We start from the raw sequence: 23,817 nt of genomic DNA on the forward strand, positions 1-23,817 counted from the left end.
CAGTGCTAGATTATTGTCTTCAATTTACACTCTGTAACGACAACAATGAAGCCTTTATTGACATACGTTACAAATACAAAGTTATAAATAGGGTATAACAACATAAGATATTCAAATAATTTAGACTATCAAAACTTGAATAGGCTAGAGCAGGGCTGACCAACTCTGGCGCTCCAGATGTTCATGGACTGAGATTCCCATCAGCCCCTGCCAGCATGGTACCATAAATGAGAACCAGCATGCATGGTGCACCAGAGTTGGACACCCCTGGGCTAGAGTGATGAAGCCTTTGATAGATACTGCCAGGCCCATAGGTAGCTTCTTGTTACAGCTGAGCCCTGTAGGTAGCTGTTGGGGGACCAACAGGTTTCTGTTTGCCTTTAATAAGCAAAACTTTTTTTTCTGAAGGCACATCAAAACTGGTTTGCTTTTATCAGCAGAGGAAAGTTATGTATGGTGTCTGCAATGAGACGGATGGAAGGAACTGAAGGCTTCTGTAGGTGAGTGTTACACTGACGGACTGTCTCTGGAATGCTTCTTTGAAATTCAGCCCTATTTTTAAACAAGCTGAACATTTTAATTCTTGGAAAATTTCTTCCTTCCCTTTCTCTAGCTTTTTCTATTAAAATTGGCTTTCTCGTTTTCATACAAAGAAGGTCCCTCTGGCCTGCAGGTTTAAGGACATGTGAGGAGCAAGTACACCAGGATTCCCCCCCCCCCCCCGAATCCCCAGATTTCATTTTTGTTTAAAAAACCCTCAAGGCCCCTTTTTGTGGAGAGGTAATAGGAAGTGCGTAAGCAATTTTTGTTTACATGATTCTCTGTGATGAGGGGTGTGTGTGTGACATGGGGTTGTGGTGCTGTTGCCCACAGTCAGCTCACCACTCACTGAGTTTACTTCAATCAGACCTGTTCTAAAACCTTTTCTCCCTTTTCTTCCATGTTCATTTGATCTGCTTTAGTAAAAGCACCAGTGACAAGTGAGCACTGGGCATAAAACTTGCCTGACATTAATAGTATTTTTGAATTATCTCTACTCTTTGCTGTGGGGAATTAACGCAGTCAAAGTAGACTGGAGGAAGGGAAGGAGAGAGATATGAATGTAAAGAATACCCTTGTGGTACAATTTTGATACTGTGTTTCCCCGAATATAAGACAGTGTCTTATATTAATTTTTGCTCCCAAAGATGCGCTATGTCTTATTTTCAGGGGATGTCTTATTTTTCTGTGTTCTGTTCGTCGGGCATGCTTCCAAACAAAAACTTTGCTACGTCTTACTTTTGGGGGATGCCTTATATTTCACACTTCAGCAAAACCTCTACTATGTCTTATTTTCCGGGGATGTCTTATATTTGGGGAAACAGGGTAGTGGCTGGAATTGAGGATTATGCCGTGTTGATTAATTTCACTCCACTGCACCATTGCAAAAATTGTCCACAGTGCTTAGAAATCAAAACCATTTTATTGTATAAAGTTTCTTAACATTATTGGGGTGGTTTTTTTAAATCAACAAATGGTTTTCCTCCACATTTTCCACTGAAAATCCATATGTTGGGGGTAGATAAGACACTCAGGAAGATCAAGTTGTAAAGTTTTCTTCTAGACTTAGTTCTTTTCAGTTACCGTGGTAGAGATGTATGTTTCTATCATAGAGAAAGAAAGGAACACTCTCCATAAATAAATACTACATCCAGAAAGTATTAAGCTGAATCATTCAACTATATACAGTGAGATTTAACATGAATCACAATGAATCAGGCAGGATTGTCAGCATACCTGGTGGGAATGTGTGAACTGTGTAATTCCTCCATGTCAACATAATAAAGTGAAATGGGCTTTGTGTGTGCATGATCGGAAGAATGTTCTCCCTTAAAAGAAAGGAGAAATTTGTATACATGTATGGCAGACTCAGAAACATCTTGCTGTAAATCTCTGCTAAGGATAAGGAGACACATTTATGTTAGTGGGATGGAACTGCTTTTCCTCATTCTGCAACCCAAAACACTCCTCTTAAATACTGCTCCTGGGAGACAAGGGAGTCCCAAGATCAGTCTCAGGGGTTAATTAGGGGTCTAAAGCAATGAATCAGTGAAAAAAAGCCCCCATTGTATTGGTGGAAATTTACAGCACTGTAATGCAAGCTGAAAAGTGGTACACATGATGGGAACATACAATCATCTGTGATCCCATGCAACTATTAAAGGTAGGAACAGTTCCAGACCATGCTGACATCTATAATGCGTGCAAGATAATAGTGGCAGGGCAGGTCCAAAAAGGCATGCCTTGTGACTTCAACCCTGGGAGCCATATCAATTTCTAAGCTGCCTTTGAAAGTCCAACTTGTTTAAAAAACATGCAAGACTGATATTTAAGAAATGCAAGCTCATATTTCCAAAAGGTTATATGGAAGTAGTTGGATGGTTGCTTTGATCCCACATAATTGTATTATGCTCTGCAAGAAATTAGAAAACAGAAATATAAGGTTTGGTTTAGTTTGTCTTCACAACGTTAGCTGATGGCCAACTGACTCTTCTATTACTCTATTTATATGGACTACTTTGATTTTCTACCCATTTCTACAAATTTGAAAAAAAAACCTAGTTTCTCTAACACACTCTGGTGTCTTAAGTATTCATTTGTTTTATAGGTTATGCAGGATGTGGCTACTGCTGACCATGATCATTGTGCAAGGGCAGGTGAATCCAGAGGAATTCAAACACAAGACAGAACTGAATCCTGAACAGTTCATGAATATCGTAAGTTGAAAAATCAGATAAACTTGACCAGTTTTACAGCCCCATTCAGGTGAATCCCCCTCTGGAGTCAGTGCACCCATGTAGCAGCAGAAATGCCATCTCTCCCCCCCCCCCCAGTTTAAGGGGCAAGTGCACCAGTGGGAAGGGGTTACTTACTCTGGTGGGTGGGTGCTGAGTGGCTCCATGGCACGCAGCCTGGAAGCTATCTGTCCTGCCTAGACACACCAGCACAAAACACTGCACTGGTGTGACTGTGGGTGGAGAAGGGGGTGGAGCTAGCCTCACTCAGCTTCCATAGGCCCACCTAGCTCCCTTGTGCTGGCAGAGACAGCTCGGCGATTTGCCACATTTTTCACGGCGTATCTCCGCTTTCCTTTATGAGAGATTCTTGGCGGCTTTTCTTTTTTGCTTTTGAGGCTTCCTGCACCCCAGGAAAGCCCTTTGGAGGTGGCAGACTGGGCCACAGTGGCACCATCTCTGCCTACCAGCCCAGTCTGGATTGGACTGTAGATGACCTAACTGTGGTGCCTAGGTTGCAAGTGATATCAATGCTGATATTGTATTTTGGGAGAATAGATATTTTCTTCAGAACCTGATGCAACAATGTCATTTTAAGAAACCAACAAGAACAGCCCAAAACTCTACGAAACACTGCCCCAAAGAACAACACAGAAAGATCTTCACAACAAAACTGTAAAACCAGAATCAGAGGAATGCAAAAAGATAAAGTTTTTTAAAAAGTAACAGCTTGGACCCGCCCCCCCCATTCAACCCATTAAAAAATTAAAAAACCTTCTAGCAATTGAGAATATAAAAAGCAGTTTAAAATCCTAAAACAAAATCCAAAAACAAACCCAACAGCACAAGCCTATCGAACCATTTTAAAAACAATGCAAAACAAAACCGAGGACAAAACCAAGGACAAGAACCATAAAGAGAAAAAAGGCTTCTCCTGTTAACCACAATCTCCCAAGCTAAAAAAAAAAGAGGAAAGCTTGAAAGCTTGAAACTGAATAATGCTTTAGGCCTGCTTTGCCTATGCTCAGAGAGCTGAGAGAGAATTGTCATGGTTGGGGAGATAATTCTGTGTTCTCCTTCATGTCTGATCCCATTGTCTGAGAAACCCCCCACCCCCACCCCACCATTCACCCCAACTGCAAAAACTAGAATAGAAGAAAAACACTCCTGGGAGTCTTAAATTGCTGACTCTGAATATTCCTGAATACTGGTGGAATTTTTCGGACTCAATTACCAAGATTCACTGAAACCTCAATATTATTCTAGATAGCGGAATACGTAAATAAATACTGATATAGTATTTTAAAATATATATTGGGTCAGAAATATTGAAAAGCATATCTCCAAATAAATTCTAAGTAATTGCCCTCTCTTCCATTATTGTATGAAAAAGAATGGCACGGTAAGGACTCATGAAGGAGAGACATTCAAGTCCCATCAGCTCCAGCTTGCCTCTCCCCTCCTTACCAACTCCTGTTTGTGATTTCTATCTCTACTGCCTCCTCTTGGCAGGTTTGTTCTTGCACACCATCTTTGGCTGACCTTTGTTGGATTGTTGCAGGAAAATGTCCCCAAATTAGGTTTGCAGAACTCTGAATTGTAGCTATGGATGATTCTGTTTCACAGGATAGCTCTTCGCTATTAGATATGGTGACTGGCTGTTACTCGTGCTTTGCAGCTGCATGGGGTTTCCACTAGCATGCCAAGCGAAACTTCAGAAAGCATCAAAAAGGCACATGAAAAATTTTAATTATGAGGAAAGACCGGCATGAAGAAGTTTCAGTGTAATTATTCTTTCCTTGGGGGAAAATGCTCATGATATATCTTTGCACACCTGTTTTTGTTGGCTCAGCTGCCTCGTGCAAGGATTTGCATCATAGGTTGGATACAAGATTGGGTACATTATAAATATTTGACCCAAAGGGAAAACACACAGAAGGGGGAAGCCTACATCTGACACAGGAACAGGGATCTGTAACCTACGGCTCTCCAGATGTTCATGGACTACAATTTCCATCAGCCCCCACCAGCATGGCCAGGTGGCAGGGCTGATGGGAATTGTAGTTCATGAACATCTGGAGAGCCGTAGGTTGCAGACCCCTGCGCCTAGCACATGTGTGGGTGGATGGATCCAGAGAGGAATAGGATAATTTCTCTAGTCTTAGAACCCTATTTCAAAATCACTCACAGAAAAGGACATACATCACTTCAAGACCTTGTTATGTTCACTTTTTCCCATTCTGGGACTGATCACTTTTTAACCAATGGAAAATCTGGCTCATGGTCCATGAATGAAAAAAAAGATGCAAACATAAATATTATTCCCCATCTGCAGAATTAGAGTGAATCAATCTTTCCTGTGTGAAGTAGTTGTTAGAGTGTCAGACAAGGGGGGGACTCAGTTCTAGGGGACTCAGATATGAATCTCTGCTCTGCCATGGAAGCTCTCTGCATGACCTTGGGCCAATTACACACTCCCAATCTAACCTACTTCACAAGGTTGCTGTTGGGAGGATAAAATGGAGGCGAGGAGAACAATGTAACCTTCTTTGGGTCCCCATGGGGAGAAATAGAGGTATAAATGAATGAATAAATAAAGCTTAGCTCATCAGGTCGGAATCTGCCCTGTAACCTCCCCCCCACCCCCAATCAAAAGAAACAAGCATTTGGGGAAAGCAGCTTCAAGCCACTGGGTAAAGGTTTGTTGAAAACATGGGACCTAATTTTGTTGTGGTATTTTTTCAGAGTGAGAAAATCAAGTACTGGGGATATCCTTCAGAAGAATATGAAGTCCTTACCCATGATGGCTATTTCCTGAAGCTGAACAGAATTCGAGGAGGTAAAAGAAAATTTAGGAATATACATGGACCGGGGGCGGGGGGGGGGGGAGGAATGAAGCTTTGCTTTCATTCTTACTCTCATAATGAATTAAACAACCAGGTTTGAGTGTATGCTGTGATATGCATTTAGGCAACAGAGCTACTTGAGTCAAGTCTAAGGCCTTGTGCTATTCATACAGATTTTTTTTAAAAAAATTCTTCTGTTAGGAACATAGAGGCACATTTATTTACAAGTTTTGTTAGGGCCGTATAATGCTGTTAGATTTTGTAGTTTCTAGAGCAAATTCTGCTGTAGCTTTTTAAGAAATACAAGTTGCTATTCCCCCCTCCCCTACTTTTAGCCATTGAGTCACAGCTGACTTATGGAGACCCTGTAGGAATTTAAAGCAAGAGATGTTCAGAGGTGTTTTGCCACTGCCTGCCTCCACATCATGACTCTGATGTTCCTTGGAGTCTGCCATCCAGTGGCATAGCACCAGCGGGGCAGGGGGGAGGGGTGATGCCCCTTCATCCCACCTTAACCCCAGCTGAAAGGCAGGAATGCTGTTTTAAAGTGTTTCCTTTTTAAAAAAAATCTGCTGCTCAAATGATGGCAAATAAACAGAACTGAATTGAACAACTTTGAAGTGGCAGGGGCATGGCAGGGGCATTCCGGGGGCATTCCGTTGTGGGGCAGATGGTGTTGTGGCAGGGGCACAGGGCGCATGCGTGCCCTGGATGCAGTTTTTCCCTTGCTCCGCGCCTGCTCCCATCCAAATACCAGCCAGAACTGATCCAGTGTGTGAAGAAGGGCAGCTGCCCCCAGCAGCACTCAGATGGAGGTGCTGGTAGTGGCTCCACTCAGATGCAGGTGGTGGCTTCATGGGCTGCATCTCCGCCAGAGAGGGAGAGAATATGCTGAGCAGGGGCCTGCCTCCCTACTTTTCACTAGGTAGGAAAACACAAAAGACCATGGGGTGGAATGCAGGAGAGAAGCAGAGACGAGGAAGGGAGGCCACTTGTACAAAGCCCCAGAAGGGCACACAACCACCAAAGATGCCTTCTCCAAGGATATAAGCAAAGGAGAATGCTTGGAGAGGAAAAAGAATAAGCAGGCTAGCAAGCAAAAGGGGAGAAAGGGATGAACAAAGCCATGTAGGAGAAGGGTTGTGGGGTGCCCGAAAGGAAAGCCTGGACCAGATCGGAGAAGGATCCTTTGGAGACATGGGCAGTGCCACCAGAGGCGAAGCTAGAAGGGAATCAGGGGGTGCGCGTTGCATTGGGCGCGCACCTGGGGGCACGCACAAAAAATCATGTTTGTGTTTTTTGTATTTTTAGTGTTTTTCAGTTTTTGGCCTTCAGGAGGCGCTGTTTGTAGGCTAGCAGCACCAAAATTTCAGGGTAGCTTTAGGAGACGCTCCTCATGATACCACCCAGGTTTGGTGAGGTTTGGTTCAGGGGGTCCAAATTTATGGACTCTCAAAGGGGATGTCCCATCCCCCATTGTTTCCAATAGGAGCTAATAGAAGATTCCAATAGGAGCTAATAGAATACACTTTTGAGGGTCCATAACTTTGGACCCCCTAAACCAAATTTTACCAAACCTGGGTGGTGTCATCAGGAGAGTTCCCTAAAGATACCCTGAAATTTCGGTGCAGCTAGCCTAAAAACTGCACCCCCTGAAGGCCAAAAACTAAAAAAACACTAAAAATTGCAAAAAACACAAAAGAACATTGGGGGGGGGTGTGCAAAGATTTTACACCAGGGTCCATTTGTCCTAGATACGCCTCTGACTGCTGCTGACTCAAAATTGGCATCTGCCACAGGAGCAGCAGGCACAAAGCAGCTGTGGCCAACCTGGCTGAGCACATGGTGCTGTGCTCTGCCAGTTGGGCACACTAGAGGCACTTCAAAGCTGTTCAGTTCAGTTCAGTTCTATTCATTTGTCATCATTTGACCAGCAGAATTAAAAAAATGGAAACACTTTAAAACAGCACCTGGGCACACTCCTGCCTTTCAGCTGGGGTGAAGGTGGGATGAAGCTGAGGAGTTTGGCTTGCCCAACTCCAGTGCTTGCTGGGAAGACAGCCAACAGTGACAAACTTAGACAAACAAATGTTGATGAACTTTTGGCTGATTTTGCAATGAAGAGGGCTAGAACATGACTTTTTAAAGTCTTAGTGTATTTGATTATTGTCATTTCTTTATTTCTTAATACGTATTGTGAAACCCACTGTTTAATTACATCATAAAGTAGGATCTAAAAGTGTCACACAGTCATTGTCAAGTAGTCATGATCATCTTATCAACACTTCCCAGGCATTTACATTTGTAAGCTCAAGGTTTTATTTTAAAGGATATCACACTAAGCTTACAATTTCATTTTCCTAAAAATTCCTGCTTATTCCACAAATATTTACAAAGTTCAGTTATGGCAAAAGTTTTCATGGCGTTAATTTTAACATTTATGCATTTTTTTCAGTCAATACAGCATTTAATAATAACATCTTATGTTCATTCCACAGAGGAGGAAATGTGAATTGTGGAATTTTAAACATCTGCCATCATCCTTGGCTTTACTCAGCTTTAAAACACTCTTCCATCTTCCTCTAGTTATGAGGGTGGGGGAATAGGCGGGGGGACCTCAGAAGTAAAATAGCCTAGGACCTCTCTTCATCTAAATCTGGACCTGAGAACATGATACAAATTTCACTGACTTTCCCTTGAGAAACCCTGGGGAATTAATTATGTTAACGTGCTGGTTATTAATGGTGGTGTGGGAACGGACCAGAATGTGTATAAAATTGTATTTAATCAAGAAATATGGAAATCCAAATGAACCAAAGATTGCAAAGAATCAAAATGGTTTCTGTGTATAGAGACCAGCAAGACTGCTTGTTTGCAACAGTTCAAAGGAATGTTACCAGCTTGCTCGTGATTATGCAGGCAAGCAAGATAACATCTTTAGCATCTTGTCACTGAGGGCCAACGTGACAGCAGACCTATGCATTTTATTACCTTGTTTTGTTAGAACTAGCTATAGAATGTGATTAGTTAAATTAATAAGTGTTTTTCTATATAGTTAAATGAGCACAGAAATGATAACGAGAGAGATTCACATGTATTAGTATTTCACTATAATTCTATTGTCTTAGAATCGAAGGTATAATTGTGTTAGAATCATTTCATGCTGAGAAAGAAATGTTTTATGATCTAAAAGTATGTAGATTCAAGCCTGCATTGCTTGAAGGGGACATAGCTCTCTCTGGGAGAAAACAGGTTTTTCTTGGAGACAACAAGCTAGTTTTATGGCTGCCCTTTGTATATGGGTAGAGGACATGCACTAACAGCATGCAGCATTTGACGTAGAATAAGAGGCTGTCTTACTGTGACCAGGAGACAGATTCTCTCCAATGAGGTTTGAACATACATGCTTGTAGCACATGAAAGAGGTATGGATTAATACGTGAAACGTAAGGGGATGGACTGTGTGACGTCTGTACTCTTTGCATCTATAAAAATTAAGGTTCTTCCTCTACTGGGCGTGCCTCTTTCGAGAGCCACCCGGGAGGGGTAACCTTCTGTAACGTTCTAAATTCTGTGTCTATAAAATTGGGTCCTTTTGTATGAAGAAGGGGTGCCTCTTACCCTTAAGAGGACACCCTGGTCAGATACTTATGCTGTCCAGTAAACTAATCTTCTGTTTCAAAACTGTTTCTTGGTTGTTTTCAAACTTTAAGTTTTTCTTAAAGTAATTCAGCTGTGTAGGACCAGAGAGCGGTCCTGGCCCCACAGTGGCAAAAAGATTTCAGATGCCTTCAGAAAGCTCCATTAAAAAAAAAAAAAACTAAGTGCATACTCAGCTAACTATATAGAAACCATGAAACCATAATTATTGACCTACACTGAAGCAGCTTCTAAAGGGAAAGAGGACTTTCAGTAAAATGAGTTTATATGTAATGTGTATTTAGTCCTGAACTTCCTCAGTGTACAATGAAACCTAGTGTTCTAATCAGTGATTCATGTTGAAGTTTCCATGTGATTTATTACTGGCTTTTTAATTTTGGAAATCTTTATATTTTCAGGTTCTAAATCTGCTGTACTTCTGATGCATTGTTTGGATATGGAGGGCAGTGTCTGGGTATCAAATCTACCTGATAATAGCCTGGGCTTCATGCTGGCAGATGCTGGATATGATGTGTGGATTGGAAATAACAGAGGGAATTCATGGTCTAGAAGACACCAACATCTCACAGTTGACCAACAAGAATTCTGGGATTTTAGGTAAATTTATTTCATGTAAAATTATTAAAAATAGCAAGGAGCCATTTAACATTCATTCTATTGGAATTTTAAGTATGTTCTTCATCAATAGATTTTACTGTCATCTGGATATGCACAGTAGCTGGTGCATAGATGTATGTTAACCATGGGTTTATGCCATATACTATCAAGTTTAATCATTTAAATGGTTCTCTATGGGTTGGATTCAGACTATATTTTTCAGGGGATGTGCAATGGGAAGAAGGAATTGGTGGAAATTGCTATTTCAGGCTGGATCCAGCCCTATGTTGACAAAATAACTTACATATCCATGAAAAGTTAGGGCTGAGAACAAGTTCCTATTTGTCTATTTCTGACTTTAAAGATTTGCAGATCTATTGTGGATATGTACAATTTTCATTTCTGATTGCTAATACAAATATCAGGTTGTTCTTTTTATATTAAACAGTTGCAAAATACATTCAAATTACATCAAGCAAAAAAACCACACACCCCTAACCTGTTTAAACATTGGGATTTGAGACTGAGAATTGATTTGGCCTATACATTCTTTCTGGAAATGTAGCAGAGCATATGCTAAAATTATGCGGTGCTTCAGCTGCTGTGAAACTAAGGTCCCTTCCGCACACGCAAAATAATGCATTTTCAAACCACTTTCACAACTGTTTGCCAGTGGATTTTGACATTCCGCACAGCTTCAAAGAGCATTGAAAGCAGTTTGAAAGTGCATTATTCTGCATGTGCGAAATGAGCCTAAGTAAGCCTGTAGGTGGCCATTGCTTTTATGGGAATCCTGTAAATAAATCTTGTCAAAAAAATTCATAGCTGTAATTAAGGATTTGTTCTTATGAAATCAGGGAGAAAATAAGCATAAATGCTACAAAAGGTAGAACACAACCAGTGCTTGTTAATAAACAGCCCCTTCAGCTGACTACATTCCATTAAAAAAATAGCATGAAAACATTCAAATCATGTTCATCAGCCAGATAACATCCTCTTAATCACCCATGTATATGGGATTGATTCCCAAATGATATTGAGTATTGGCTCAAAACTACTTTTCTACTAGCGAAAAAGAGAAGATACTGTTTGTGGTCCTCAGGGCAAGGAAGAGAGTAGGGGTGAAGGGGTGAAAACTGAAGTAAACACATTGTTTGGAGAAAAAAACAAGTCACAACTGTAATCAAACACAATCACAGGAGCATTGGTACAACATAGGACATGGATCCAGCATCAGGTGACCTACCTGATGGCAAATGGCACTAACCATCCCCCAGTCCACTTGCCACCATAGTATGGCAACTACTAGGATCCCACATTGGTGCAAGTCACTGCCTGGTTCCTCCACCATCTGAAGTTTGGAGCCAGTCAACAGCTGCATTCCAGTTACTTCCATCAAAGCATGGCCATTACTCAAGCAGAAAGGGAGATTAAACAAATGGTAGCCCAATTAATTTTTTAACTTCAGTCTTTATCTGTTTGATTTTGGACTGAAACCAGATGGCCCAGTTTTTCTCCTACCTTAATGTAAATTTTAAATATTTGAAGACTGTTATATGTGTTTGTTAATGCTTTCTAGGTTCAGATCCAGTGTAAGTGAACAAAGCTCACGCATACAGTTCGTGCTAATCATTGTCTTTCTGCTTTTCAGTTTTCACGAAATGGGTATCTTTGATCTTCCTGCCATGATAGACTTTATTCTGCTGGAAACTGGACAACAACAAATTTATTACGTTGGCCATTCTCAGGGAAGCAGTATAGGTATGTCAAGAGTTATGGTTGGTGCTCACTTATACAGAAGAGAGAGATTTCATGTGGGTATGTTCTCCCATAGTTCAGAGCTGGTGAAAATACAGAGGAAGGTTTTGTGGTACTTTGTACTCCAAATATCCAGATCACTAGAAAGTGGAATGATGGTGCAGAATACACACACCAGCTCAACTGTTATTGATTTAAGCCAACATGTGGAGCTGAACCTCTAGACCAGTGAATTGCTTGGCCAGACAGCTGGCACTCCAGATGTTATGGACTACAATTCCCATCAGCCCCTGCCAGCATGGCAAATTGGCCATGCTGGCAGGGGCTGATGGGAATTGTAGTCCATAACATCTGGAGTGCCAAATGTTCGCCACCACGGCTCTAGACTGATCCTCTCATTACAGTCAGTTGTTTTCTATAACCATGTACAGCTGTATGTTTTAGATAGCTGAGGCACTATATATTACTGTTTTAAAGAGTAGGGCCTGGTTTCTCTGGACCCAACTTATTTTTTCTGCAGCCACAATGCAGCTGTGAGGAATGGCTTCTAAAAAGCGAAGGAAAGCCCAAAGATAATTGGAATGGTGACTCAGAGAGTGGAAAGGCTCCTGCTGCCCCTGCAAGTGTTTTTCTTGTACGAAAACTACACTGGTGTACAGCTGGGATGGAATTATTTCCCCAATTTTGCTGCTCCATGTGGAGTATCTGTGCACATGGAGCAGCATAATTGTGGAAATCTCTTCTCAGCATATTATTTTCAAGGGAAAATAGTTACTTTTAAAAAGTAACTGTTCTCCACAGCTGCTGTGTTGCTGTGTGCTATGTGAAGAACTCCTTATAAATGGAAACGTATAGTTTGGGCTGGAGTCAAGACAGACTGGGATGCTTTCCTGTACTGCAGTACTCCTGGTGCCGTTTGACAATGCAGTCTTGAGGTGTTTCCACAGAAGCATAACATCCAAATCATAAGACGACATAGTCACTATATATACAGCATTGGTTGGGCTGCACCTGGAGTAATATGGGCAGTTCTGGAGGACTCAGTTGTGGACAGAATTGAGATTTGGACAGAACTGAGAGGATGCAGAAGAGAGTGACAAGGAAGGATGATCAGGGGCCTGGGGACCAAGTCCTGTTAGGAAAATCTGAGAGACTTGGGAATGTTCAATCTGGAGAAGAGGAGGTTGAGGGGGGACATGATTTCACTTAAAGAGAGAAATCATTTGAAGGCTGTCACTCAAGCCCCTTCTGCACAGGCTAATAAGCACAGGTAAAAACCCCATCTTGATGGGGAACTTGGCACAGATCCTTCCCCTAAAACAAGTCTGCCCCATGTTATTTTCCCCAAACTGGGTTTTTTGTGCTATTAGCGAGACTTTTAAAAAAATCCCTGGTTGCAGCTGCTTGCAAGCGAGCGGCCGGGCAGTAGGCACTTTATTCACCTTCATTTTTTTTTAAAAAAATGTGACATCTGCATAGCTATGCAGGTGCAAATGGTTGCATCATGAGAAACCAGCATGACTGTGAGGGTTCATTTGTGCATGCCAGCGTAGCTACGCATCGGTGGGAAGTACATAAAAAATAATAGATACGTCTCTGTGCGAAGGCACAACAGCAACCCGGATTGTTTCTGTGGGCTCCAATTGCTGCCTGCACAGGTGTATGTGAATGTGAAACTGGAAAATGGGTTACTTTACCCCGACTGTAACCCATTATATATCTGTTGTACAGAAGGGCAGGGAGCTGTTCCTGGTGGCTGCAGAGGATAGGACTTAATAAGTTTAAATTAAAGGCAGAAAAATACCTGCTGGATATTCTCAATTTTTTTTCACAGTAAAAGTACAGTGGAATTGGGTGCCTATGGACATGGTGAATTCCCCCTCACTAGCAGTCTTCAAGCAGCAGCTTACTTGGGATGTTTTAAGCTGATCCTGCACTGAGCAGGGGTTGGAACTAAATGGCCCTTTCCAACTCTATGATCCTATGCTTTTTTGGGTGTGTGTGTGTGTGTGTGTTTTTGTGACTACATGCTAGATGCCTTCACAGTCAGCAGACTAGTAAAAAATCCCCATTCTGACTGCTTTGAGTTGTTGCTTCAGGCCAACTTCCTTGGATGTAGTGAAGCTGCCGAAAAGGAAACAGTGGGAGGATTTTATTATTATGCTCCCCTAATTTGGTGTGTGAACAAATATGTGAAAAGTATTAGTTTAAACTGGAACAAAGCCAGTCTAACTTGGATAATAATATATAGCTTTCTCTAAACTCTTTGCTAATAATGTAGTTAAGATTTTATGATAATAATTTAAAACAGTGACAGGGTGAGGAAAGGCAACATTTTCCAAGTTTTCCAACTTAGTACCGTATCTGTGGCCTTCACTCCATGTATCATTCCTGGAGGCATTGATGCTTCATGGCATTTGAAGGGGTTGCAGAAGTTTTATTGAAAGTAAAGGAAAGTATTATTTGCTATTAGGGGAAATTTAGGGCACCTGAACTGTGGTTGGTTACAGTCATTTGTCATTAGTTGTCAATAAATGTTTTCCGCACAAATTGGCACAGGTTTCAATTTTGAGCAAAGCGTAGGGCCCATTACTTAAAATGAATATCTGAAGTGGGAAACATCCTTCAAATCCTGTCAGATTGTGTCTGTTAGGACACATTGCCATATAAATTAGTACTATTACCCATGTATTCTATAATATAAAAACCTGAGTTTGGGGCAGTTAAACTAAAGTCTGTGTATGCAGTGGTTAGAAATTACATCAGTTATGAGGCCAGTGATTCTGTGACAGCATTTCATCATTGTATTTGTCAATCCTAATTCTTCAGAAGTAAAAAAAAAGTTTGAACTTTTGAGCTTCCTGATCTAAATTTTTAACATTTTTTTCTGTAAATGTTGCATTTCTAAAAATTATGTGATGCTAAATTGAATTTCTATTATTTTTCCAGCTTTTGTGGCATTTTCTGAATTGCCTCATCTGGCTGAAAAAATTAAGATTTTTTTTGCCCTGGCACCAGCGTATAATTTACAAGGCCTTGTAAGTCCCATAATGCAGCTGCTACGTTTGCCAGATATATTGATAAAGGTATATATGCACTATTTATTCAGTTGACATAAAGTTTTATGGTTTCTGTTTTTTCCTTTTTAAAACAGCGAGGGAAAATGGAGGGGTAATAGGAAAGAGTTACAGCAATATCTTGGGAAAAGAAAAGAAACTTAGGCCGTTTCCGCACGGCCTCCTTGCACCCCCACGCCGCCAAGAGTGCTGGCGGCGTGGGGGCGCAAGCCCGCTCGCACGCAAGCGTGCGAGCAGGCCAAGCGGAGGCCGCCGCAGGAGAGGTCGGAGGACAGTGTGGGCGGGGCTCCGACGGCCAGCAGGCAACGACGAGGACATCGTGAGTAGAACGGAGGAGGGTGACGGCGTCTTCCTGGTGGCGCGGTTCGCACCGCGCCGCCGGGAAGACGCTTCCTCCCCAACAACAACCCTTTAAAGGGTTGTTGTTTAGGGCGGCCTGACGCCGCCCTGGGGGGAGGGAAGCGCATTCAGGTGTGCGAACGGCAGCCTGGGGGCGGCGTTTTTACCGCCCCCAGGCCGTCATTTATGGGCCGTGCGGAAATGGCCTTATTCACTTGATGTTTTGAAGTGAGCTAACATGTAATCCAAATATATTATTATTATTTATTCAATTTTTATCCCACACTTCCAAAACTAGTCAGGTTCAGTGTGGCTAATAATATAAAGAAGCATAAACCCAATATAAACCAATAAAACCAAAATAACGATAAAACCACAGATTACTAATACATCTGAAATACTTTAAAATACTTAAAAAGTTGACAACTTCAGTCTTCTCCTGATGAACATACATTTCTTGAATTTTTTCCTTATGTGTATATAGAGCTCTACAGAAATAAGGTTGCCCTCTTTATGCCAGTGTCTGGCAATGCTATATGAATAATGTTAGGGTGTGCTCTGAGCTATCCCCATTCCCAGCATTCAAATACAGAGGGAATCAAGTACAGAGGGAATCTCCTGTTTGCATGAAGCCATTTTTTTCTCAGCTGAGCATTCAAATGTATTGGATTGGAGCAAACAAAAAAGTAATATTTTTTGAGTCAGGATGCAGTCTTTTTTTCATGATAAATTCCTCCCAAATCCTAACATGATTCATCAATTTTTTAAAAGAAATAAATGAAGTAAATACTTAGATAAATTTATTCTGGTATAAATTATTGACAAGAATATATAAAAAAATTAATCTTACAGCTTATGTTTGGGACGAAAGAATTCTGCATCATGAGCGTGGGATTGAGAGCATTTGTTGCTAGAACATGTGGCTACCGTCCGATAGACTATCTCTGCAAACAAGCTCTTATGCTATTTTCTGGATTCAACGGGAAGAATCTAAATCAGGTATTTACATGTGGTTTCTTTTTTAAAGTTTCAGACTTTGCATTGAAGAATGTATATTTTATTTATATAGTTTTATCCTCTCTTTCCTGGATGGATATTTCATTTGTTGGATAGTGGCTACATTTCAGGACCACAAACACAGCTTATAGGTGGGTTTACAGGCTCAAATGGCAGCTTCTTCTACCTTGTCTCATTACTTGTGGAGTGTGACTAAAGGCTTGTGGGTTTGGGAAACTTTGAACCAAACTCCAGTTTCCTGCAACATCTGAATATAGGCATCTGGATAAATTTGGATCCTATTTTAAGTCGTATGGTTTTATTGTTCAAGACCTTGGACTAAGAACAAGTGAGGTTGAAAGCAAATGCGATGGATAGGCTTCATGATGTGACAGTTTTCCAATGTCTGGTTTAAACTCACTCTGCAGGAGTCTTCAATGACCACATTTAATAATCTGGCATCAATTTACAAGCAAAAACATGAAAAATGAAAAAAATCCCAATCTGGACCAGGGATGCAAATCGACTTGTGGTTGATAATTTCTAGCATCTAACCTAGTCAATCGCAAATAAGTAAACAACACCACCACATCTTGTCACTAACCCGCTGCCTCTTAGGCCTCTTCCACACATGCGAAATAATGCACTTTCAATCCACTTTCAATGCACTTTGAAGCTGGATTTTACTGTGTGGAATAGCAAAATCCACTTTTGAACAATTGTGGAAAGTGGATTAAATGTGCATTATTCTGCATGTGCAGAAGGGACCGTAGTGTTACCCTGCATAATCCTACCCTCCTTCCAAGGGGTCATACCACCTACTTGGGAACTACTGCTCTACTGCATCCACACTTAGTGGGCATGTCAGCACTCCATGTAGGCTGGACCAGTGGCTAAGCTTGGGACTCAAACAAAAGGATTACATCATATTATCTGAAGATAGCCATGATGAGCATTTAGGTGAGCATCTGAATCATTGAGGACTTTAGATAGCGGGTTAACTAAAGTAAAATCTTCACTCATTATTGATGTACCAGATGTTAGGTTTCATAGGCCAGTGTTCATATTTGAAAAATTACTTTTGGGATTATATAGCAGCACACCACAACCAACTCTTTTGGTAAGGTATGGTATGGAGAACAAAACCACTGCATGAGAGATGCTATATTTTCTTCCCAGCACAAAAGAGGTTGCCAGGTTACTTTTGGCAACTGATGGGAGGTACTTTTGGCGATGGGAGAAGTAGGGATAGGGCGGTCTTATCAGCTTAAAATGATTCCTAGGCCTTAACATTGCTGGTGGATGATATCACTTTTATAAGTGATATTATCACATCACTGATGACAAGAGAGATGCTCTGGTAGAAACTGCTTTTATCATAGAGTTTTGCCCAAATACCAGAATGTCTCCTTCATTGGTAATATGATGATGTCACTTCTGGAAGTGATGTCATCTGCCAATGACATTGTGCCCTGTGCCTTATTTTAAGCCTGGTAAGATTTCCTGCTGGCCAGCTGGATAATGGCAGGGGGAGGCCCCCCCAAACAGGGGGCTCTTCTGCTCTGGGGGTGGGGCAGACAAACTTACTTCTAAATGCAATTCTTTTTTGCAGAGTCGGACAGATGTCTACATTTCACAGTTCCCAGATTTCACCTCTGTTAAAAATATCCTTCATTGGGGCCAGGTAAAGTAACTGAAAAGAAAGATAACTCTTAAATATTGCTTGCATACATATCTCTTACATAATAACTTACCTTTTGTTTAATTGCAGGATAGTAAGTTAGCTGTGCAGATCTACGTCTTGTCCCAGCGCACTTCCTCCCTGTGGCACACTGAGAGAGGAAGTGTGTCAGGGCAAGATTTCTTGTCCTGATGCACTTCCTCTTGCCCCGCCTGTGCTTCTTGCTATCCCCACAGAAAGTGTGAGCACTTCTGGCATGACTTTTGAACCAAAGTGGGACAAGGGCAGGGCAGAGGTGGCCATGGGTAATTGGCCCTAGACTCTAAATAATCCAGTTTAATAGAGAGATATGCTAAGCTAGTCAGAATATGACTGCTTTATAATCAGAAATCATCTTTCTTTTTTGAATAATGTGTTCTCAAGGTTTTCAGGATCAGAAGGAGATGAACTACTAATAGCTATTCTGACTATTAATACCATCACTGTGTCAGTAGTAAACTTCTGCTTTCTCATGGGATCTAGACTCATTGGTGGAACACCTGCTTTGCAAGTGTCAGGCCACACCTTGTGTACGACCCTGCGCAGTTGTGTTGTATAAAGACTGTCGAAGAAATAATACCCAAGAATCAAATTTTAAAACAGAACAAAAGATTTTACTGTCCAGAATAGAGCTCTACCTTTTTTTAACATAAAGGATTACTCTATCACAAAGGAACTAATTAAATTTATGAAACTACAGACATTCCAGCATTTAATTTTCATCTTGCCGTGATGAACTGAGTACGAACTGTTAACAAACCAAATAGGCCAGTAACTTTTGGACTGCTGTAATTATAAAATGGAAATTAAATTAACTGAATTAAAGACAATATTTTATCTCTTCTAACTAAAATTATTTTTAAAGCACCCTTGGAGCTTATAATTACTATTCACAGTTCAAAGAAGAAGAGACAAATATTTCTAAACACTGGTTTCTTCCTTTCTTAAGAACTTTTAGAAAAAACTCAGGCCTTTTCCACATGCCGCATTTATCCTGTAATGAAGGTATTTTCAATCCTATTGTTTTCAACAAAGTTTATTCACACTCCCATCCTGCATACAGCAGTTGTATTGTCATTTGTTACATGGTGGATGTGCCCCCTTTCCCTTATAATTTTTTTTGCTTTTTCTGCACATGCACTAATTATTCACTAATTCAATAAGACAAAAAAAGACAAAAAAAAAACACAGTTAAGAGGAAAGGGGGAAAGGAGACCAAACACTGAATGGGAGGTTGAGTGACTGCACACAGGCATGGATAATGGCCAGGCTTTTTGGCAGGAAAGAAAGTTTGAGTCATTATGATCACACTGGTAAAACAAACTAGCTTAGGCCCTTTCCACACGGGCGGTTTATGGAGCCCTGGGGACGGCAAAAACGCCGTCCCCAGGGAGCCATTAGCACAGGGGCTTCGCAGCCGTGCCACCTTCGCAGCCGTGCCACCCTCGCACCACCCGACTGGCGCGAAGTGAGCGTTTCCCAACCTCGTTCGGCAAGCGAGGTTGTTGGGAAACGCCGGCTTCCAGGCGCCCTCCCCCCTGCACTTACCTTGTCTCCGGCCGTCTGGCGCATTGCCAGGCCTGGGGACACGCCCCCCTGCCCTGCGACGCTGGAGCAGTCGCGCAGGGCCAGGGGGTGTGTCTCCAGGCCTCGGCGACGTGCCAGACGGCCAGAGACACGCCGGGCCGGCCGGGCGACGGCGCTCCGCGGCACCGTCGTCTTGGCTGTTTCTGAGATCGTTCATGCGAATGGTCCCAGGGGGGTTGGGTCGGCGTGGGATGCGCCGACCCAACCCCCAACGATGCCGTGCGGAAACGGCCTTAGAAAGGTTTCTACAAAAAACATTGCAGCAAAAATGTCTGTTAAAAGTCTGAAGGAATAGGTGGATGAAAATATTTTCAGAACCAAATTGGGAGGGGGGATGTGCAGAAGTCACAGGAAAAAAAAGTGGCCTTAGCAAGCTACATATGAGGTAAATGACTAGGACAGAAAAGGCCTCAGTGAATGTCTCATAGGCAGATTCCACATGGGCCAAAAACAGTGGTGTGAAAATGGTGCAAAATGGTTTAAAACGGTGTAAAAGGGTTTACACCATTTTCATACCATTTTCATACCACTGTTTTTGGCATATGCGAAATCCACCATAGACTTGCTTCATAGACTGGTACTGTCAAGCAAATTTGGCAACTGGAAACTTAAAAAATTCAAGAGACTATTTCCCTTCCCTCTCTTAAAGACCCAGACAGGAATTATGTCATTATGCTATTGCTGGCATATGAAGATTTCTGCCACCATCTGCTAGTATTTTTGTAAAATACACTATCTCCATATAATAGAATATAATAGAATTGTGTTGTGAGGCTTTCCTAAGTTGGTTTTCTTGTTGAAAATTAATATTGAATAAAACTTTAACTGTCAGTAAGCACTATTGATTATCTAACCCTATCTTCCTAATATCTTTCAATTACAATACATTTAACATATAGGTTTTTATGCACACAACACATATTTCATGTGTTAGTAATTTGAATTTATGTCTATTAACTAAAATGAATGTAGTTGATGTGATGATTAGCTGTATAACATACATGCCATATCTGTTTGTTATATGGAAAACTCTGTACTATATTTAAAGAAAGAAGGAAATCAAGGAAGATATAATCAGGAACTCAAAGCAACCAAGAAAGATGATAGAATAGAACAAGATTCTGATATCATAATCCAGAATTTACCAACATCTCTATTCCAGGAAATGCAGACCCTCACAACAGAGTGGAAACAGGCAAATACAAATATTTAAACTCCACTCCAGCAGAGTGAACAAAGAATGCAAAAAAGAAAAAAAAATCACAGAAAAAGACAGCAAACGTGACAATTTACATTATCATGATGGTTCAGATCTTAATCAGGTAGAAACCAAAAGGAAAGTGTGGCAAATACACATGCACTATAAATTATTTCTCCAACTGCTTATCTACTTGAGTTGTTTACATTTTAATTTGTCCTGCAGTTTCTTGCATGTGGGAGTAACAAAACATCCTTTGAAAAACTGGATGTCAAAACATCATAGTAAAATTAGGAATCTCAATTATGAGGCTCCTTGGGTAATGCTTTTTGTTGACAAATATCATCTGACTGGTTTTAAAAATTTTCATTTCACTGTTTTGCAAATTTTTCAATTTATAATATTGAGAAGTTGTTTGATAGAAGGTGTTTTGTTTCACTTTAGACACATTTTTTTCCTCAGATTTAATGACTGTTTGAATTTGACTGCCTTTGCATAATATAGGATGCTTTCCTTTTGGGCTACACTGTGCAGCTTTGCTATAAATTTTAATGGAGTTTCACATGCATTTTATAAGGTTGGGATTAAATTGTGATTTTATTGCCTTTTAATATTTTTGATTACATAAAGCAAGCCAATTTCTTTATTGGGGAAAGACTGGGTACACCTGTTTTGATTGATACATAATAAACTAATAAAATTGAGGCAAGGAAACTCAGTCAGGCATAAATATGCTGATCTTTAGTGGTAGCTTTTTTCCAGATATTGACCATTACAAAACCTGCTCAACAACAATTGACCATTACAAGACCTGCCCCGTATTTCTGTTAGGTTTTATTGTGAGAGCCAGCATAATCACTCACTCCATGACTTTTCACTCATTTTTCTAGGTAGCTAAATCGGGGGAATTCAGATATTTCGAGTATGACCTAGGGCTGATCGATAAATACAACAAGGTATGATCTGGGGATTTTTATGTTTGTTTTTGTTTGGCAAAGAGAGGAAAAGATGGTTGAGTCTCTAAGACCCCTTCCGCACGGCGGCGGAAGGGGTCGGGTCGGCGTAGATGAACGGTCCCAGAACCACCCGGGATGACAGCGCAGAGCTGCGCCATCGTCAGGGCGTCCTACCTGTCCTGCGGCCCTCCGGCATGTCGCTGAGGCCAGGGGACATGCCTCCCTGCCGCATGTAATCAGCCTGGAGTCACAGGGCAGAGGGGGTACGTCCTAAGGTTAAAGCTCTCAGCGATCGCCTACCGGAGGGCTTCGCGAGGGACAGGTGGGAGGCGCCAGCGGAGCTGCTGCTTATTGCCGGTTTCACAGCAGCGCCCCGAGTCAGCCATATTTTCCCAAAACCTCAATTTGAGCAAGCGAGGTTGAAAAACAGCGTTTTCAAGCGCCGCTCAGGTGGCGCTACAGCGTAAACAGCTGGCCTCTAATGCGCACACGCTCCCTGGGATGACGTGCTTTGCTATCCCCAGGTCTGCCAAATTCCGCCTCGCATGAAGGGGCCTAAGTTTTCTGTCTGCAAAAGACATGCAAAATTTTTATCTGGCTTTTTTCTCTGTGTTCATGTTGTTCTTTAACATTTGATTTATTATCTTCGTTGTAGTTGTTATACCTTTTTTCTATTCTTTGTTTCCATAATTTCACTTTAAACACATTTATAACTGTAATTTTTCATTTGTCACCCAAATTGTGATGCAATTCTTGGAGTTTGTACAATTCACTCATACAGTTCTACCTGTCATATTCCAGGAAAAAAATGAGAAAGTGTTCTTCTCTAAGTAATGACAATTCTCACTTCCACCGTGGATACTTGAAGGCATTAATTGACATGAGTTAATTTTTCTTGGATTCTAAAGCCTGGCAGTTACTTGATGCACAGATGTAGTGGGTAGAAAACCAAATCAGAACACAGGCAAGGGAAGCTTGGGGTGTTGTTCAATATAATTCAAGATATAAAGGGATTTCAAATTCTTAAGCAGTATTTCACTCTTCCTCATTACACATTTCTCACATTCCAACTGAGGTGGAAATATTTGTGTGTGACTAAACCGCTAAATTGCCTGTTCATCTATCCCCTGTCCAGTCTATCCAGCAGGTGAGTTACATGTTACAGAGGGTCAAAACCTGAGCCTTTGCCTCATTAAAGTAGATAATTAAAAATGCCTGTAAAAGTGCCTATTGTAAAATAACTCAAATAGGTCTCATGGGGACAAACTGCATCATTCACTTCAACTTTTGTTTTATGTGGAGTCTGTAGAACCTGCAAATCTGAACCATGAGAATTCCACAAGACATTAACTAACCGTATTAACTGTGTTTTGGCTTCCCATAAAATTCCTCAGATGTTTCACCCATTAGGAACTTTAAATCTTGCTATTGGTAATATTTATGTGGTATCTTTTACTCAATTCTGTTATTTTGCAAACAAAAAACAAAAAACAACAACCCCAAACTGTTATTCTGTTTTTTTCTCTCTCTCCAGACTTCGCCTCCCTTGTATAGGATAGAAGACATCACTGTGCCAATAGCGATGTGGCATGGGGGACAGGATTGGATTTGCCAGCCTGTGGAAATTGATGCTTTGTTACCACGAATCACTAATCTTATGCATTACAAATATCTTCCTGACTGGAATCACTTTGACTTCATTTGGGGCTCTGATGCTCCTGAACGTTTGTACAGAGAAATCCTTCATTTGATGGAGAAGCAACTGTGAGACTGTTTGGGGTTAAGGTTGATCAGTTTACAGTAATTCCTTACACTGACATAAATATTGGTCAGATTGATAGAAATCATTTGAAATAATTTTTGTTGAATTTTGTTAAGCCATCAACCCTGTATAATGGCTGCTTACCTTACAGAAGACTCTGGTTCAATGACAATTGAACAGCATATAAATAAATAAAGCATATTTATTTTCAAGTGCACTCAAAAATATTAGTTAAAAACACAAGGCCTGGAAAGCAGGCTACAACTTAAAAAGTCAATAGATGCTATAACGATTGAAACACTGTTAATAGCAATGGTGGCGAACCTTTGGCACTCCAGATGTTATGGACTACAATTCCCATCAGCCCCTGCCAGCATGGCCATAACATCTGGAGTGCCAAAAGTTCGCCACCACGGGTTAATAGCATGTTAGCGACCTATAAAAAACCAAATGTATTTCAACTGATTTAGCCTTCCTTAGTGATTATACAAACATTATTATAAGAACAGCACACCTGGAAGTAATTATACACAGTAGGTTTACTTTG

General features: G+C 41.1%; 1 protein-coding gene across 1 annotated transcript; it reads left to right on the forward strand.

The window, feature by feature from the left end:
- Positions 1-465: 465 nt before the first annotated feature.
- On the forward strand, positions 466-23,276 carry LOC125437960 (lipase member M-like). Its single transcript, XM_048506067.1, has 10 exons — positions 466-500; positions 2,648-2,756; positions 5,520-5,613; positions 9,679-9,877; positions 11,529-11,638; positions 14,585-14,721; positions 15,904-16,050; positions 17,660-17,731; positions 21,443-21,508; positions 23,043-23,276. Exons 1-10 carry the CDS (start codon positions 466-468, stop codon positions 23,274-23,276), a joined length of 1,203 nt encoding a protein of 400 aa, XP_048362024.1.
- Positions 23,277-23,817: the final 541 nt, after the last annotated feature.

The sequence above is a fragment of the Sphaerodactylus townsendi genome, linkage group LG08 (assembly GCF_021028975.2).
Source record: "Sphaerodactylus townsendi isolate TG3544 linkage group LG08, MPM_Stown_v2.3, whole genome shotgun sequence".
In the NCBI taxonomy this organism is placed as follows: Eukaryota; Metazoa; Chordata; class Lepidosauria; order Squamata; family Sphaerodactylidae; genus Sphaerodactylus; species Sphaerodactylus townsendi.